General features: G+C 41.4%; 1 protein-coding gene across 2 annotated transcripts in view; it reads right to left on the bottom strand.

Annotated features, from left to right (window-relative positions):
• SLAIN1 (SLAIN motif family member 1) overlaps positions 1-12,086 on the bottom strand; it is a 54,886-nt gene extending 42,800 nt beyond the window's left edge. For both annotated transcript variants that reach the window (XM_065901921.1, XM_065901922.1), the window contains exon 1: positions 11,345-12,086. In XM_065901921.1, the coding sequence (XP_065757993.1) occupies positions 11,345-11,958 (614 nt within the window). In that variant the 5' untranslated portion in view covers positions 11,959-12,086. The remainder of the gene's footprint in view (positions 1-11,344) is intronic.
• Between the last annotated feature and the right edge of the window lie 8,424 nt (positions 12,087-20,510).

Below are 20,510 nucleotides of genomic sequence, written 5' to 3'. Positions count from 1 at the left end.
TTGGATAGAAACAAGTTTATCTGTTTTATGACATGATCATCTATGTAAAACACTGAGGAATATACAAAGTGAAGTGAAAGGTGCTTAGTCATGTCCAACTCTTTGCAACTCCATGGACCATACAGTGCATGGAATTATCTATGCCAGACTACTGAAGTGGGTAGCCTTTCCATTCTCCAGGGGATCTTACCAACCCAGAGATTGAACCCAGGTCTCCTGCATTGCAGGCAGATTCTTTACCAGCTGAGCCACCAGGGAAGCCCAAGAATACTGGAGACAGTAGCCTATCCCTTCTCCAAGGGATCCTCCTGCCCCAGGAGTTGAACCGGGGTCTCCTGCATTGCAAGTGGATTCTTTACCAACTGAGCTATCAGGGAAACCCGGAATATACCAAAAAAAATACTAGAATAAGTGAGTTTAGCAGCAAAATTGTAGGATACCAGATCAAAGTACAAAAGAAAAGAGCAACTTAAAAAAAAATTAGTAACAGTATTTTTGAGATTTCACTTCCCATTCACAATAGCATAGGAAAAACCATAAGATGCCTAAGGATAAATCTGACGAAAGATGCCAAGACCTTTTCCTTGAAAACTACAATCATCCTGAGAGAAATTTTTTAAAAGATATATATAGACAGGCCATGTCCATGGGTCAGAAAACTAAATATTGTGAAGATGTCACTTATCCCTAAAGTGATCCATTTAACAAAAATCCAATCAAAATCTCAGCAGGGTTTTTGCAAAAGCTGATTCTAAAATTCATATAGAAGAGCAAAGATCCTAGAATAACCAAAACAATGAATTTGGAGAGCTGCTGCTAACTAAGACTTATTACAAGAGTACAGTAATGAAGACAATTTATCAATAGGATGGCATGAAGATAAATAGATCAATGGAAAAAATAGATGGTCCACAAACAGAAATACAAATACATGGAAAACTGATTTTTTACAAACTACAAAGACAAGTCAATGAACAAGAGGCAGTGTTTTGAACAAACTGTGCTGGAACAAATATATGCAAAAAGTGAGCCTTGATCCATACTTGACACAATATCCAAAGTTAACTCAAAACAGATCACAAAAATGTGAAACCTAAACTGCAAAACTTTTAGAAGAAGCCATACACGCAAGTCCTGCTGTCTTTGGGTGGTCAAGTATTACTTAGATACATTTTTTAGGCTGAAAGCATGATCTAGAAAAACAAACAAACAAACAAACTGGACTTCACCAAAACTAACAAGTCTCTTTGCAAGAGACTGATGAGAATGAATCACAAACCATGGATTGGGAAAAAATACTTACAAATCACTTATCTGATAAAAAGCAACTTGTAAGGGGAATATATACGAAATTCTGCAAACTCAAGAAGCAACCCAGCTAAAAAAAATTGACAAAAGATTTAAAGACATTTCACCAAAGATCTATGGATGGCAAACAGATGTTGAAAAGATGCTCACCATTACTCATTAGGGAAAAACGAGAGCCCCAGTGAGACACAGCTATTAGAATGCCTAAGGAGAAGACCAGCCATGGCAAGGCCTGGTGACAATCTGGTGCAAACAGAACTCTGCTACACTGCCGGTGGAACTATAAAATGGCACAGCCACTTTGGAAAAGACTCTGGCAGCTTCTTTAAAAATTAACATGCACCTACTCTCTGATTCAGCCACTCCAAAGTCATAAAGTATTTACCAGAAAGACACAAATGCTGGGTGTCCACACAAAGACTTCTTAATAGTCCCAAACTGAAAACCTTAACGTTCATGAAAAGATGAACGGACAAGACAAACCATTATTGTGTCCCTATTATCTAAAACCCTCACAATAAAAAGAAATGAACTAGTGATTCACGCAACACATGAATTTCAAAATGATTAAAGTCTCCTACATTGGAACCTTCAATTCACAAACTTTCAAAGATGCAAAGATGCGTTCATATCTAACTAATCACGTTAAGTTATAATAGTTCACGTGACTGGCATATATTGTCAGTGAACGTGCATGCATCCTCTATGATTGGCTGTTCTTTTGTGTACTATACTGTGTAGGACTGTATAGAGGACAGTATCTTTAAACCCAGGATATATGGAAGCAAGTGTAAAAGCCGCAGTGATGTAGTGTGTACTGCTAAGAAGTGACAAGCAATAACAATGGAAACAAAAGTGACAATAACAGAGTGAAGCAAGGCAAAACAACGGTGGAGCTGTTGTACTGGACTACTGTACTCTCTAAGGTACTATACTGAAAGTTTAAAAGTGTTTTCTTTTTTAGGTATTAACTTTATTTGTGTTAAAAGTGGTATACACCCATTACAGCACAGTAGTATATCACTGATTGTGTTGGTGGAGCACCCAGGCTAGCTGCTGGACTTACAAATGCACTCTCAGAACTCATTTGTACGTAGGGGACTTATCATACCTTGATTTAAAGAATCCAGACCAAACAAAAAAAAAGGACATGCTCTGTGATTTCACTGCAACAAAAGTGCAGAAAATGCAGACTAACCTAGACTGACAGAAAACAGACCAGCGGCTGAGTTGGAGGTGGTCAGGATCAGGAGAGAAGGAAATACAAGGGGCCACAAGGAAGTCTGGAGGGTTGGAATATATTCAGTATCTTGACTGTGGTGATAGTTTTATGGATTATACATATGTCCATATATACAAAATAGTACATTTTAAATATATGCACCTTACAGTTCACTTACCCAGTAATGAATCTTTATTAAAAAGGTCACAAGACAATAAGCAGCCGACGGCCTCCTGTCCTTGGGTGAGCCCGGAGCTGCCGTCTATCAGGCAGGCGCCACAGCCCCCCAGACAGGAGCCACAACACCAGTCACTGCGCAACTTCCTTGTATTTCAGTTTCTTTCAATAAAGTCTCCTCACTGCTTAATACGCACACAAGTTCATGCACTGTCTGAGCCTTGGCTTGCTGACAAACCTCTCAGCGCCCACATGAGGTGCTGCTCTGCACATCACCTCCAGCATCTCCCGGGACAACTGCTCCTTCCTCCTGCCGCTAGAGACCTCCACCAACCAGCCTGCCTCGGGATTTCACACACTCCCACCAGTCTGGGGGGTTTTTTTTGGTAGCGCATTTTGCTTCTCGCTTGCAGGGGATTCCCTTAGAAAGTCGTCCTTAATCTCTTCAGGCCTACGTAATCTGGTTCTCTCACTTGACCACATGGCCTTCCAGCAGGGTGAAAAGCAGCACTCACGCCCCAGAGGCATCCGGGACTGCCCTGGGACCCACTCTGCCATGGCCACATACAGGGAGTTCTCTCTTCCATCTTCCGTTGCCCATGCGTGCTTTCTGCCACTATGTCTCACCCCTATCCTGCAGTTCACAGAATATGGAGGTGAGCCTGTAACTGAAAGCAAAGAATTCACCTGAAAGTCTGCATAAGGAATAACTGGGACCGCCGATCACCTCCTTGACTCCATACTCAACAGTCCCACCACTCCTCCACAACCTCAGACCAGAGGCTTACTGTGTGGATAAGGCTGACCCAGAGAAACCCTGACCTCAGGCACACCAAACTTAGCTGAAAGAGAGGAAGCACCTCACTGAACCAGAGGGACTAACTGAAAATCTTCTTGCTAACTTGCCCTCTTTTCCCCTTTACATTCCGAAAACTGCCTGCCTTCCATCTCCCAGGAGTACAGAAAGTGTATGTGTGGAGGCACAGGTGAACCCAAGAGAAGACCCAGAGGCAATGGAACCTAAACTGACCACACCTACCCCATCTCAAGTAGAGTCAGCCAAAGAGATCCACCCACACAGAGCCCTGACAGATCATTTCAATACCACCTTTGGGTATGAACAGACAACAAGAGACATCAGATACAGGGAATATTCCTCTTAAGTAAAATCATGAGACTAAAAGTAGAAGGGGAAAAAAGAACTGAAGAGAAAAACAATGCGGGTAACATGAAAAGCCCAAGACAATTGTAACTGACATCATCTGAGGAAAAAATGTTGTATTCACAAGATAAAACCAGGATATTTACAAAGTAGTAGTTCCTTCTTTCTTGGCAAATGAAACTATTAAACTGTTAATAGAAGAAACAAAATATTCAATAAGTGAGCTTGAAAGATCAAGTTGAGGAAGTCTTCCAGGAGCAAAACACAAAGATTAACAACAGGAGGAGAGGGATAAGAAAATTAAATGATTGTACCAGGCAGGGCCCATCTGACTATTTTAAGTTCTAAACAACATGAAAGTGAAGAAAGTTTTTTTAAAGGCCGAAAATTTTCCAAAGTTGAAGGCAGGCCATCAAGTTCTAGACTGAAGGCACCCACAAATGCCGAGTGCAACAAATGGACAGACAGACCCATCCAAGGTACACAATGACACCTAAGAGCCCCAGGGATAAAGAAAAAACTAAAGAAGTCACAAAGAATTTACCATCCAAAATCGCAGCACACTTCAACAGCTGTAAAACAATAAAAACTGAAGCCATGGAACAGGGCCCTTAAACACGAGGGAAAATAACTGACTTAGACTTTTACAGCCAGCCCAACTATGACTCTTGTATGAGAATAGAATACGGACATTTTCAAATACACAGGGTTTCCAAGTCCTTCTCATGCATGCCCTATTTCCCAGAAAGCTACTGAGGCTGCACCCCACCCACAAGAATAAATGAAATTCTGAGACAAAGGTTTATGAAAGAGGAGATCAATACTAGGTAGAAACAGGGAATTACCAATGACAACAGCATTGTGCTTCTAGTCTAAGGAGCCAACAGTAAAGGATGGAGCAATGGCATTAAGGGTTCTAGAATGGATGGCACCACAAAGGAAATTTTTTAAAACAGATATAAGGTATTATCAAATATTTTTCACCTTCTTGAGAAACTTTATGACTCCAGGAGCATGTTTAGAGAAACAATTAGTAATAAGGGATTAAAGAAAGTGAAAAGAAAAGAAAGGCTGTTACTAACTCTTGGGAAGAACAAAGAGATTAGAGAAAATGAATGTAACATACAATTAACAGGGCTCAGCTAATAACAGTAATAACTAATGATTTAAGGGAAAAAGCTATGAAAACCATTATGAGAAAGGAAAGAATATATGGTGAATGAAGAGAAGAAAACTTAGTCTTTATTTTCTACAAGTCTATAGCTTTTTAAGATCATGTAGTATAAAGACTTATAGAAATAAAAAACAAAGAAACTGCTAAAGGAGCATACAGCAGTATCTATATTGAAGACTCAGGGGTAGGAGACAGCTGAGGACTGTTGCTTTCTGTAGATGAGTTTTTTGTATTGTTTACATCATATTTATTGTATTACTTTGAAAGAAATTTAGAAGCACTATGAAAATATATGGCATGAAGACAAAGGATCATTTTTAAGTCAGCCTCTGAATAATGTTCCTAGGATAGTTTTGAGCCTATTTCTCTGGCTAGGCCTAGAACTGGATTTAAAAGGAGGTGAAGGGCAAATAGTTATGAAGACCATGTAGTTACAAACTCCTTGAGTATGTCTTCAAAATTACATAAGCAAGGTAAAACCTGTATTTCTCGTAAATGGCTCTTATCTTCTAAAAAGTCATAAAGTTCATCTCATCATTATAATGCCAGCAATATTTACAATATCCTAATTTGCCACTGTTAATATAACATATCTCCTACCAACTGCTCTTTCACCTTCTACTGTTTCATTGATGGTATGCTAGAATCTGGCAGTAATCTCTAAAAAGCCTTAGTCTAAACCTTGAGGATCCTACAAATATAGAAAAGCTATCATTTAAAATGTCACACTTTAATTTTCCTTCCCCTCTTTTCAAACCTTCCAAAAGTAATAATTCAAAGTCCACAATAATAACCCTCCATGCTTCAAATGAAGTATTTCAAAATGTCTAGAAAAATTGTCTTGGCTAATCTCAATGTTTGGTTCTAAAAACAACCTTCTTACAGATAATCAAAAATAAATGTTACAGCTAAACAATTACAGGCATATCACAGACCAACCACAGAAAAGGAAAATGTATCAATTTTCAGACAAGCCATTTTAAGAGGCTTCAATCACTAGAAGTTTTATATTAAGGAAAGGTAAAACACGGTAGCTGATTAGCACAATCAATCAATCTTTAGTCAGCTTAGATTCACTAGCACCTGCTGGGGTTAAGCTGGTCAGAGACCTACCCCCACTAAACTATTTAAAAGGATACATCAAGTCTAAATTTTAGTTAGTGAAGGGTGCTAAAGCAGACACTCCCTCTCCCTCCACATTTAGATCTAAACTCTATTTCAGCGTCTCCCTGCAGGATTCAAAGTTATTCATTTAAAAAGACACGTCAGCACAGACTTCAGTCAACTCCCCTTGCACTGAGAAAACACTGCATATTTTCAATTAGCATTGTCAGAAAGTGAAGTACCCTCTGGTCTTTTCACTGAAAATCAATTATGGGGAAAAAAAAAAAAAACAGTTTAGGCGGTCTAATTTAGCTGTGCCATATGCATAGCACAAGGTGTTCAACAGCTTTGATGCAAAACTGGCAATGATTTTAGCCAGCTGTCCAGGGTCTTGAGGTTACACAAGGAGGATGAACATCTCATTCACTAAGTTTTCCGTAATTTGTACATAACACCATTTTACCCTTGTATCATTAAGGATTTTTCTCCTGTCCTTCCCAACTGAGCAAGTTAAAATCCCTGCCACATCCCTTTTACAGAAACCCCAATACTCTGCTAACTGCCACTCCACTAAAATAAATGCTTCCTTATATGGTTATAATTTATATCAGCTGGCACGTTTTAATCTTGGTTTTGTCTGAATATACTCGTCTTCTCGTTGAGGTGTGCAGGTCCTGAGTTGCCCCAGCCCTGCACTATCCTCAGGCAACTGTGCTCTTCTACTTGTTTTTCCAAATCCATTCTGCTTTAAAACAGAACAAATCGGAGTTAGAAAATTCTAACTTTAGCCATAATGCACAAGTGCACTTACTATTTCAACGCAGGACATATACACAAAAAACTGAAATAAGTTTAATCAAGCCATGTTTGCATTATAAGATACAAGGCACTCTGATCCTGATTTTATAGTCTATTGCATTTCATTAAAAAATAACAGGTCAGTCCATGAAATGGACTTCACAGCATACTAGTGGGTCACAACCATGCCTGGAGGAAAAAAATAATCAATGGTGTAAACACTTTTGAATCCACATAAATAATCTGATTTTTAGTCAATTCTTTCAGTAAATAACTGAAGAAGTTCACGTAAGTTATTTCTCCTTGGAGCTTCAGTCCCTTAACACTGAAATAGGTCAGAGAAAGGTCTAGCATGCACTTAATGACTTACTCTGCCCATCGCCACTTCATACCCATCTGATTCCCTCTCCTGGTCCTAAGGAGGACCCTGGTTCTTTTTAGCCTGGTAACACTGGGACAGAGCCCTTTAAAACATTCTTCTGTACAGACCAGCAAATCATCCATGCGTCAACTGGGACTTTAGTCCTTTTGAGCTTTTAATTTGCTACTGATGATCAGTTTCTCCACTGTACTTTCTAGTCTGTGGTCTCCTGGAGAGCTAAGGCTACCAAGTTCGTAATATGATGCAATCAACAGTAGTGCAGGATGTAAAGTTTACTATAGGATTATAATAACTGGACTTAAGAATTAAGATTCTGAAACCAGCATCAAGTTAATTTTCACACATTTAACTCTAGCAGAACTGTGCTAAAATAACCAGACTATTCTGAGGCAAAGTTAAACACTTTAAAATTCATCTAAGATAAGAATTTGAAGAAATAAGACAATTGTTTTGTTTCAAAGCTTTTCTTCAAAACAGAAAGCAGAACACATCATTCTTACATTCAGTTTTTTTTTTAATCAGAAGATGCTTTTAGGTTAAATAACTTGTTTGGAAAAAAAGGCCTATGAGATCTGACTGATTAATAAACTATCACCAAGCAAATATTATTCCGTTATTCACTGTTTTCTACTCATAACTCTTGAGCCAAATGTTGCCTAGGTTGTAATAAAAGATGAACAGTTTTTTATTTGAAGAAGTAGACTTACATAAAAGAGCTTCTAAAATGTTCAATGATTAACCTACATTTGTGAATCTTCTTTCCTGAACTTTCTTCTCTATGACATTTAAGCAGGAAGTACTATTCTAAATAATCAATTAGTTTAACCCATTAGGATTAAGTCATGATAAATATGCGTGAAAAATTGTAGGTAATAAAAGTTAACAGTAACTTATTCCTTAACAGTGTTACTTTAATAACGAATCTAAAAAGAAAAGATACAAATGAACTTACCTACAAAATAGGAAGAGATTACAGACTTAGAAAACCAACTTATGATAGCCGGGGCAAGGTAGTTAGGGAGTTTGGGAAGGTCATGTGCACACTGCTATATTCAAAATGGATAACCAACAAGGACCTGTTGTATAAGACATAGAACTCTACTCAATGTTATGTGTCAGCCTGGATAGGAAGTGGGTTTGGGGGAGAAAGGATCCATGTATATGTATGGCTGAACCCCTTCACTGTATACCTAAAACTACCACATAGTGTTAATCCAATACAAAATAAAAAAATACAATACAAAATACAATACAAAATAAAAGTGTATAATTCAAAACAAAATAAAAAGTTTAAAGTTTGGGGAAAAAAATGATCCAACTGGTTGCACAGGGGGACAAATTGGCAAGATACATCCAATGAAAGCTAAGTGTAAAAGTACTTACGTGTAACTCTATGACTGATTCATGTCAATGTATGACAAAACCCACTGAAATGTTGTGAAGTAATTAGCCTCCAACTAATAAAATTAAAAAAAAAAAAGTACTGATGTGTACATCTGCATGTTAATTTGTATCATTATCTTGAAGGTTACAGGGCTAACTCAGTCACAGTAGTAAATGAAGGACAAAAGGGAAGACCTTTGTGACTTTATATTCACTTCTGTGTTTTGTCTTTTACCATGAAAATGTAAAATTTTTAAATATTTTTTAAAATAATCAAGTACATATTTTGTCAACTTCAATTGCTTCTTATAAATAGGGGTGGGAAGTGAAGCTGCTCTCCTACAAACATATCAGGGAAGCCAAATGACACCACCAAGGTGGGACAGGAGGTTTACAGGGATGAAGGAACATCAGAGAACTCTTCAAGCATCAACAAGTGGGCTTAGTTTTGAACAGTAAGTCCCATTGACTGCTTGTTCAGCAATAAAGCAAGTACTGCAATACAAACATCTCAATGTATAAAAGTGCTACGATAGGAAGTTTTCTATAAATCAGGTGACTTTAAAAAAAAATGTAAGTCCATCCCACTAAGATTGACAACCCCTCCCTGTTTTTCCACTTGGGATTCTAACTCTGGTTTGTTCTGAGGTAGATTACTCTAAACAGTGCGCCATTTGTCTGTAGAAACACCTGTAAAGTGTCAAGGCACTGATTTATTCATTCACCTATCTACTTGATGAGTGAAATTAGTAAATCCTGCTACAACTCAAACCTGGTTAGATTTGCTTCAAATCATCTGAAGTGCTAACTGGCTAATCTCACTAAGTAGGTGATTTTTTAAGTCACTTTAATGCTGTTTTGACCAAAATGTAACTACAAATGGAAAGCCTAGGTATCAAAATACTAACAACAGTTGGAGGATAACCAAATATAGTTGAAATCCATTTAATGAAAGAAAATATTACAATTATATTCACAATGTATGTGCTAGTAAATCTAATACACTTATAAAATAGTAAGTGTATCATAATAAGTTTTAAAATGCTAATAGTTTTAAAGCACAGGATCGATCCCCATCCAAAATATAGTAAGTTTCCTTCTATTATTTAAGTACACATCTCCAGAAAAGGTCAAGTGGGGACTAAATCAATCTAAAATAATCTGAAAGTCCCGAAAGCGCTTACAGCTACTAGGAACTACCTTAAGAACCACCATGAGGGCATATTCAGGCTGAATTTGAGGTTACAATACAGCCTGGACTTTACAAAAATGAAAGTGTATCTTCTAAAGAACAGCTTAAAGTTTCAGAAAGCAGTGAGTGGCTTCAACATTTACAACCTGCGCCTCCTGCCCAGCTGCCTGAAAGTACTCGAAAGGAGGATGACTATGCCTATTTATAAAAAGAGCTCCAAGTATTTTGACTCTCAGAATCAATTAGTGAACTTAACAGTCCCAGTTCTCACCATAAGAGTGCGAAAAAAAAGGAACCAAAAAGGTTCTCCATCTCTCATTCCCTCCTGCGCAATCATGGAATAGCAATCACGGAATAGTGAGGAAAACCCAGCTTGAAGACAGGAAGAGGACCTGAGATTAAAGAGAAAAGGGCTACAGCAATTTTCATGCCACTGCTAAGTAGAGGAGAATGGTGTTCATTCAGCACGCCCGAACCTAACTCCCACCTGATCTGAAGGGTCTACTCATCTAACCGCATCACTCCGCCTCTAGTGACCGAGGACAAGAACCAACCAAAACACATGAAGTGACTACTCCATGGGCAAGCACCATTAAAAATAAGGAAATCAGAACTACAACCACTACCGCCCCCGGGTACTCACTGATCTGTGAAAATAGAGCCGACAGATTTCAACCGAATAAGGGCTGCCAGCCTCAAGTTTTCCGATAACTTGAAGTTCCTTAAAAAATAAATAAAATAAAAGCAGCTTCTCTAATCTCACTTTTCTTCAATCATCAATTTATTTTTTTAAGCAAATTCCTCGGATCCTAGGTAAGTCCTTCAAGCTGCTCACATCACTCCCTGAAAAGCTTTAAAAAAAAAAAAAAAAAAAGACACCATTACTGATAGGAAAGCCAGTGAGTTCCGCACACTGCGAAAAGCAAGTCAGTCTCTGAAGTGAGAAGCTATCAAAGATGCTGCGAATGAAGACAGAGCCATCACTAGGTGGCTTAGAGTACCAAGGAGGTGTGCACAGCACGCCAATGCTGCCCAGTCTTGGTTAGGAAGGGCAGAACACTTAACAGCGCAGATAGAGGCCAACCCCTACCCATCCCCCAAAAGACTGAAAAGAAAAAAAAAAAGCAGAACTGAGTGACAAAAAGACAGCGTGGATTTTGCAGTTAACGCTAACGAGGAGCTTGGTACCCAATCATCAGCAAAGACAAAACAAGGAGATGAAAAGGACCAGCTCATCCCCAGACAACGGGTCAGCCTGTTGATGGATCAGCCTGATATATGAGAAAATAGGTTTCCACCCTGGTCAACAGCCTCTGCTCATCGCCCAGCTCAGCACCAGCCAGGTCACCCCGTCTAAGGCCGATGGCTATGGTCCGCCCCACCGCCTCGTCTCCCGCCCAGCCCTCGCCCTCCCCGGGGGTCGAAGCGGAGCTCGGCAATACCAGGTGTAGTCGTCCTCGTCCCGCCAGGCGGCCAAGCTCTCCAGGTCCAGCGGCTCCACCTCGTCCAGCAGCGTGGGGGGCGGCGAGGGGGGCGCGGTGGCGGCCCCCGGCGGTGTCCCCGCGCCCCCGGGCTCCTGGCCGCCGCCGCCGCCGCCCGCGCCGAAGAAGCCCGCCGCAGGCTTGAAGTAGACGAAGGGCGCCTCGGGGGGCTGCGCCAGGCTGCAGAGCAGGGAGGGCGCCGGGCTGGGCAGGCAGTAGGTCCCCGGGAAAGCGGGGCTGGAGCCGCCGCTGCCGCCGCCGCCCCCCGCGGCCAAGGCCAGCCCCAGCCCCAGGCCCCCCGAGGCGGCGGCGGCGGCCGGAGGGCTCCGCGGGGCCAAGGGGCTACAGGCCCCGGCCGGCGGCGGCGCGGCGGGCGGCGGCGGCGGCGACAGGAGCAGCAGGTGCGGGGCGGCGGACGCGGTGGCCGTCTGGCTCCGCAGCTGCTCGTTCTGCTTCTCCAACATTCGCACCAGCTCCTTCAGCTTCTTCACCTCCAGCTCGGTGTTCACCACCTGCCCCGAGCCCGCTCCGGAGCCGCCCCCCGCCGAAGCGCATTTCACCTGCTCCGCCATCATCGTGGGCCCAGAGGGCGCCTCGGCCGCCCGGCGAGGGGGAGGGGGCGTGCCGAAGCGCCGGCTCCTGGCGCCACAGGGAGCTGCTACGGCCCCTTCCCTACCGCCCCGGCCCGGACGGCAGACCACGCTAGGCGGAGGCCGAGCGGGCGACTAGCATCAGCACCCGGGCCCAGCCTCCGGCCGAGGCAGCCGCCGCCGAGCCGCTCTGCACATGCTCAGAGCGTCCCTCCAGTCCCCTGGGCGCTGTGGAGGCTCCGGGTTTTAGCCGCGGCCCCCGGGCGGGGCGGGGCGCGGGCTGCGGGTGGGCGGGGCCGGGGTGTAGCTCCAGCCTCAGAGGTGGGGGCCCGAGGCGCTCGCGAGGGGCGGGGCGCGGGCCGGGGTCCTTGGGCCCCCGCCCCCGCCCACGCTACCCAATCCCAGGTGCCTGATTGGACCCGGCCTGCACTTTCCCGCCACCGGCACTTCCTCCAGCCTCGGCCGGGGAGCTAACTGCGCGGACTTGGGAGCCAGGGGCGGGGTTCCAAAAAAGCAGGCACTGCAGGTGCCTGCCTTGGCGGGGTCCTGCGAATGCCGGCAGGTTTGTTCTTTTGCAAGAGCGCTTGTGCTGAACGACAGCATCTACTAGCCACTAGATGGTTAAACCAATAGAAATCCAAAAGGCCAGGGAACGTTGAGTACCAAAAAGTAAAAACGTGGAGCGGAAAGGCTTTGAGATGATGCTGTTAACCCCTAACTGGTCATGCAAAAACAGAATGGTGAGAGAGCGAAGAGTACAGAAGAAAATCGCCCTCTCACTAAGAGGGGGAGAGTGACCAGATGGTAAAGAGCCAAGTGTTCAGCTTATTCTAAAGTCGCCGATTTGAACTGTTCTACTACCACCAATGTTTAACACGAAAAAGAGTATTTTTATACCATGTATATATTCATACATTCATTAAACAAAAGATCTTTGAGCTCCTAACTCTACACCAGATACCGTTCTAAGAGTTGGCCAAGCATTCAAGTGAACAAAACAGACAAAAAATCATTGTGGGAGAAACATGAGTAAAATTGAATGATGTTCCATCTGTTAAATAATTTACAAGCTCTTAGGTCAGACTTGCTGGGGTGGGGGTGGGGAAGGAAAGCAGAAAACCTAGGAACTCTGACCCCGGTACCCCTGTCTCTCCTGCGAACTGCCTTTTCTTCTATCTTCCGGAAATTATTGATAGATCTGCTTTTAAACGGGGTTGGGGGAGGGTTCTTAAGCAGAAGAATTGAGTCAACTTTCATTCCATTAATACTGACGTAGCATTTGCGGGTGTTTAACACGGAGAAAAGTCTGAGGGCTTTATTATAAGACACTTCCGTACAACTGGCTCTCATCCTCAGATGATACACTATCTAGTGAAGCTCTGGGACTCTTCCATACCAGTCTGTGTGTCCATGTACCACATCCCTCTGGAACTGCTCCCATATTGTATCTGTTGGTTTTGTGACAGATACAGCTCTGTGCCTTCCTGCTCAGAAACACTTGTGTCTTGTCCGTTGCCCATTTATATCTCCAACTTCTGTGTGTAGGGAGGGTGGTCTCCGTTTCACTTGCTTGGTGAGATCTTTCGTAAATATGTGTAATAGGTTCCCTGAGTCTTCCTACCAAGCGTCCCAGCTTGCTAGACCACCGGAACCACCTGTATCACCCATCACCTTTCCAAGTTTCAGTCTAGCTTTGAGATATTTTGGTTATTACTAAAACCTGGAGAAGTGGAGTGATTCTACTGAAAGTCCTAAAGTAAAGAATCTATGGAAGGATTTTCCGCATGCTCAGTGGCAGATGCAGAGAGCAGTATCCTTGCAACACAAAGAAAGGAAGACAACAGATACAATGAGAACAAAGAGCTGCTGGGTTCCACGTTAGCAAAAGAAATTGGGAATAGGCGCAAAAGAGCGAAGACAGCGAGAATTAAGACATAAAGAAAAGGAGTCATTTTTCTGCAAAATTTATATACTCTGGAGAAGGAGAGAAAAAAAATCCCGCTCCTCCCCCATGTACTCAGTAAGGTGTATAGAATACATCCAGGCCATCAGCAGTCAAGCCCGAGAACTGTTTTCTAAGTAGCAATTAGTATTTTTAAAAATCTTTGTTGTTTCCAAAGAGAGCATTCCTTGAAATTCAGACATCGCAAAGAGATGAAATGTTCCCATCCTAAATTTCTATTCTGTATTCTTCTTCCAAAAAGGAAAATTTGCCCTCTTCCTAACTGTTTTTAATGTGTGAAGAAATTCAGGTCTAGAGAAATTTTAAATCATCTCTTTCTTTTCTATGAAAGCACCTTTTTTTTTTCCCTTTTGGGATTACATATGTACACACACCAGAAAAACTCAAAATGCACCCTGATTTTAAGTTGCTTATCTCCAGGATGCCTGTCTCTTTAACACATAATTAAAGAGGTTGATGGTGTCAAGGTTTCAATTAAGCAGTCTTGATTTTTTTATTTTGATGCAAATTTGTAAGCTCTGTGTGTTGAAAGAAATTGCACGCCTAGCTTCTCACTTTTAAAATATTTTTGTTTTAAATGAAATACATGGGGTGATTGCAGAGATTCACAAACAAGATATGGAAAATAAAGATGCATATCTCATTTAAAACTTTATACTTTAAGGAAACGTTTGAAACACCATAAATTGATGAGAATTATCCATCTATCGCACATTCAAAATCAGGTAAAGAAGCAGATATTTCACCAGTGCTCCCCATTCCTTACACTCCAGAACTGTGGTCACTGGGTCACTCTCGTGAGATTCAAAAGAGAAAATAACTTATTTTTATTTGTATTTTTCACATATACCTGTAATAGTATCCATGGACATCAAATAGATTCAGCCACAAAGTTGCAAAGACAGTGTAGTTTCTTCCTGAGTCCGTAAATCTGATTCTCCAAGTAAATGTAGAAACAGTCCATTATCCTAGTTTCACAGATAGGCTAACAAAGTTAGATTACTTGCCCAATTCAGTCTTGAAAACGACAATTCTTGGCAGTTTCTAGTGGCCCAGCCTCTATTCTCTTTATGCCTTTGTCTTAGAGTGAAATTCCACTAAGAGTAAGCCCTTTATGTTTTAAATGCAGATTTTCCATCAGTACAATGGATATACCCTAACATGACCACTACATTCATTCAACTTGATAAATCCGAATAGCACAAGGTGAGAAAATCACCTGATACATTACCAAAGGTTGTGTGCTCAATCATGTCCAATTCTTTGTGACCTCGTAGACTGTAGCCTGCCAGGTTTCTCTGTCCATGGAATTTTCCAGGTAAGAATACTCTAGTGGGTTCCCATGACCTCATCCAGGAGATCTTCCCAACCCAGGAATTGAACCTGTGTCTCTTGCATCTCCTGCGTTAACAAGTGAATTCTTTTACTACTGTGCCACCTGAGAAAATCAGCTGAAGGTTAAAGATCCCCAGCTCCATTTTCAAGTTCATTTAGAGGGACCACAGTCTTTGATTTTTTTTTTCCCTCTTAATTGAGATTCCTGTTTATCCATGCAAAATAATGTTGAATAATGTGGGTCCCCATTACCCTTGTCCAGTGCCTAGCAAGTCTAGCACTTAGCAAAAACACATTGAAGTGTCTTTTTAAAGACTAGATGAATAAATAAATAAATCTCCAGTTCTAGCTGAAATTTAGACAAGACCCTAATCGGTTACTTCTATAAGCCTCATTTGTCATATGGTAACAGCAAGGGAGGATTAGAAGGCTTTTTGCAGACTCCATGATAATTATTTCACATCTGACCCAATTAAAAGCTAGAAATATGCTTGCTGCGTTAATGTGTGGATTTTAGAGTAAGGGAATAACACAGAGAGAAAACAAAAATATATGAAGCCAGAATTTATGTAAATGATTCTCTGTGTGGGTTGACCCCACCCAACTCTACCACTAGAATTCACGCCAACAACCCCGGTAATTATACCCTGTAAAGTCCCATATAGTAGTAGTTACTATAACAATAATAGTAATGATAATAATTCTGTTGACTTGGCAAGGTATCCTTGTCAGACTCCTTTTTAATAAACACTTATCACGTATCTACTATGTTCCAGTCACGATGCTAGATAACCTTTAAAAGTAAGACAGTGTCTCCACCACCAAGACCTTATCGAGTTGGTGAAAGAAGCATATAAACAATTGATTAAGACTTAAGTGTGTTATATGTCATGATAAAAATACAAGTCAAAAGCTTAGGGAGTGCCCAAGAAGGAACAATTAATTTGGGCTAAAGTTTTGGGAAGACTTCATGTAGAAAGTATATGTTATTTCATTTGATTCTCCTTATCAAGCTGGGAGGCATTGGGCAAGTATTCTGATAGTCATTTATCAGACAGAATCTAGGACATATCAAAGCAACAACAGAAGTAGGATACAACACAGAGCTCTCTAACTCCTGGTCAATATCATTTCCTCTGTGGTCACTTTGTTTTGTTTTTATGAACCACTCACACATCTACCATGCCCACTGAAAGGAAACTTTAAATATTTACCTTAACAGTAGCTAATGGTCTTACTAAATGCCACATGTTCTAAGCCCTTTACTTGTACTAATTCTTTTAATCATCAAACACCCTTTGAAGTACTTTCTATAATTAGTCTTGTTTTATAAATGAGGAAACTGAGGCACAGGAAGTCAAACAAGTTACCCAAAGTCGTGTACTCAGTCGCTCAGTCAACCCCATGGACTGTAGCCCACCAGGCTTCTCTGTCCATGGGATTTTTCAGGCAAAAATATAGGAGTGGGTTGCCATTTCCTCCTCCAGGGCATCTTCCTGATCCAGGGATCGAACTCTTGTCTCCTGTGTCTCCTGCATCAGTAGGCAGATTGTTTACCACTAAGGTATCTGGGAAGCCCCTTCCCAAAGTTACCCAGCCACAAGGCGGCAGAGCCAGGAATTGAAAGCTAGGCAGTCCCAGCTTGTTAATTGCAGTATGTCTTTTCTGGTCTTAAGCTGAATCCAGCAGAATACCATACTCTGTTCTTAATGGTTTATCAATAAAAACTATTGACTTATGCAAAAATCAATAGCCAGGAATGCCTTGAACAAAGTCTGATTCGTTAACAAGCAAATATTACTGGAACTTAAAAAGTCACCAAGCACAGATGAGAAAACAGTAGGTTTCCAAAATCAACAAAGTTGCCAGTGCTGGTACAACACTTCTGACAGTACAAAGGCTATTCATTCAATGCTTATTTCTGCACAGATGACAAAACAGCATGAACTATCCCTGCTTTGTATTGTATTTCTAGCCATTTGGATTCTTCACATGTCAATACCGCTCTTAAGAATGAATACTCAGAAGAAACCAAGTCACAGCCTATGTTGGGTTTGAACAGATCCCATCATGATTTTGGTTGTATTTAAAAATTCAAAGCTGTAAAAATAATTTTATGAAGTTCATAAACATTTCAAAATCTGAAACTTTCAAAACTAAAACAGACACTTTTGAACAAGTTGTTCTTTTTGAAAGAAAACATATAAGGTTACTCAAACCTTGAAAAATAGGCATCTTTTCATTTTTCCTTCATTTTTATAACTTTATAAGAGAAAAATGAATCTGGTATAACTTGAGTCTTGGTGGCAAAAATTGGTACTCTGTACTACCATTGCACTGGATGTCTAAAATTTCTGAAAGTGTTTGAATTTTGAACAATCTAATTTCTTGTTTTCCTCAAATGTTTCTCTTATCATAAAAGTCAGTGTGGTAGTTTCCTTTCTTTAATTCAAAAGAGCTCTTTTTTTCTTTGATAATTTCCAGAGCTTTTATTTAAAAAAAAAAAAACAAAAAAAAAACTTTTTTGCAAAAATTTGTGATCGCAGTGGAGTGTTACAAATCAAAGTCAGAAATCATTTGAAAGTCTGACACAGCAGAGCAAGAAGTCCTCCTATGATAGTGGATCCTTTAGTTCTCTTTCAAGTTACTGGCATAGCTGCAAGGACATTATGGGAATCTAAGCAAAAGGCAATACAGAATACAGTGCAGTGCTCTCTTGGCACATCATCACATTCTAGAAATTATCAGTATAAGCCAGTCTCAAAGAAGTCACTGCAAGTTTACTCAAAATAAACCTCCAGTGAGTGCCTAACAATGGTCAGTGCACACAATGTATTTTCAGAAAATGCAATAATTGATACCCATAACCAGGTTATCTGTGTTTCACTATTTCACTCATCCTAAATCCTTCATGGAGGCAACAGTTATAATCATGTCACTGAAGGACTGTGTCATCGTGATTACAAACATGTTCTTACTTCTCAGCTTCAGGAATAATTTTTGTTTGTTTAGTTTCAGAAAGGAAGTGTCAATTAACAGAAAATACTTTATTATGAACTAATATGGGGGGGGCATAGCACGTGGCATGTGTTATCTTAGTTCCTCAACCAGTGATTGAACCTGCGCCCCCTGCATTAGAAGGGTGGATTCTTAACCACTGGACCAGCAGGAAGGCCCCAGAAAATACTTTATTAAAAGATATGATCCCTTTCTTCAAAACAGAATGCAAAATATCTCAGAGGTATATTTACTCTGAGAACTAAAGAACAGCAAATAGGATGGGGGGTGGGTGGCAGGGGTTATACACTAGACAGTTTTCCCACTTTGTAGCCAGTTTAAAGCCTCTGTTTTCAGACTGTAGGCTTCATTTAATGATAATTGTAAGCACTTTCTATTAGTCCATGAAAACAGTGTCTGAAAGTTCCCATGTGCTACTGAAAACCTGGAAACAGAGAGAACAACAGACAATAAAATTTTAAAAGGTCAGGCTCAGTAGGTGATGGGACCAACAGATTGCAAATACAGCTTCAAAGAAGAGAGGTCTAAATTAATTTAGTTCATTGAAAACAGACATCTTCCACAGAGTCTAATGTGGGAACCTAACTTGAAAATGAGATGGCAGCAATCTGTCTCTAGGATGAGCTGGCATTGCACATGTGGACACACAGGAAGAGAGCCAGGGCAGGACTCAAAAGACTGTCATCTTTGCTCAGGTGCCTGTTATTGCCAAGGGCTTCCCAGGTGGCGCCAGTGGTAAAGAACTTGCCTGCCAATGCAGGAGATGTAAGAGATGCGGGTTCAATCTCCGGGCTGGGAAGATCCCCTGGAGAAGGCCATGACAATCCACTCCAGCATTCCTGCCTGGAGAATTTCATGGACAGAGGAGCCTGGTGGGCTGAAACCCAGAGGACTGCAGTCAGACAAGGCTGAAGCGACTTAGCATGCATCATTGCCAAGGTAAGAATAAAATACCTGGACAACCGCATGCTAGCTCAGAAAGCTACTGCCTGAAAGTGGCAAAAGTTCCTTCTACCCACATTTCACTGACCAAAGCAAGTCACAGGGTTACGTATACTTTTAAAGCAACAGGAGTATGTCATGGAACTGAAACTGTGGACAAACCCCTATGGTCTTTCTCTTTTGAAGTAAAATGCTGACTCAGTAGTTAATGATTGGGAAATGTGGAGGTGTAGAAACAAAGAATAGCTCTTGGAAGGGGAGACTGGTAACAATTTAGATTATAATTCTGCCACAGAGCAGAATCACTGAACTTGCAGTTCCCTGAAAGATACAGATAAAGGCCTGACACACAAGCCTGAGTTGTTTTTACAGGAAACAGACCCCCCACCCAGATGAAAGCTGCTGACCACAAGAACATGGACCCTAGACTAGTTGAAACCAGAAGGTTGATGACACTTCACCTTGATGCCAGCCAATCCAATAATTGTCCACAAGCTGATCACGCCCCACTCTTTAAACACTATAAAACTCCTCACTACCCTCTCCAGCGTTGGAGGGCACAATCTTGAGGGCATTAGGCCACTGTGGCCCCCTTTGCCTGGCAAAGCAATAAAAGCTCCTCTTTCCTCCTTTACCCAAAACTCTGTCCCCATGTTTCTAATCGGCACCAGTGACCAGAGGCTGAGTTTTGGCAACAGTATCCTGTGACCTGAAGAACTGGAACTATTGAGTGTGCAGCACTGCCTGAAGTGAAAAGTGTTAAATCTGCCCCTCAGCCGACTCTTTGCAACCCCATGGACTGTAGCCCACCATGCTTCTCTGTCCATGGAATTCTTCAGGCAAGAATACTGGAATAGGTTTCCATTTCCTTCTGCAGGGGATCTTCCTGATCCAGGGATCCAACCCAGGTCTCCTGCATTGCAGGCAGATTCTTTACCATCTGAGCCACCAGGGGTGCCCACAGCACTGCCTGCTACAATGCAATTTTAAGTAAATGTTTCCTGCTACTAAATAAATTGAAGGCTGAGATTTATCTTAAATATTTTGGCTGACTCCCTTGAATTTTGGAATTTCCTGCTTTTATGGTTATCTGGCTAGAAATTCATTGTGATTATATCTTGAGTTCATTTGTAATTTAAAAATATAGTTTTAGTTTAAATATATATCTAAACTTTCTTATTATTTTTTGCTCAGTTCAGTTCAGTTGCTCAGTCATGTCCGACTCTTTGCAACCCCATGGACTGCAGCACGCCAGGCCTCCCTGTCCATCACCAACTCC

Source organism: Muntiacus reevesi, chromosome 11 (genome assembly GCF_963930625.1).
Source record: "Muntiacus reevesi chromosome 11, mMunRee1.1, whole genome shotgun sequence".
NCBI lineage: Eukaryota > Metazoa > Chordata > Mammalia > Artiodactyla > Cervidae > Muntiacus > Muntiacus reevesi.
Note: the sequence above shows the minus strand (reverse complement) of the source record. Positions and strands in the feature narration are given on the sequence as shown.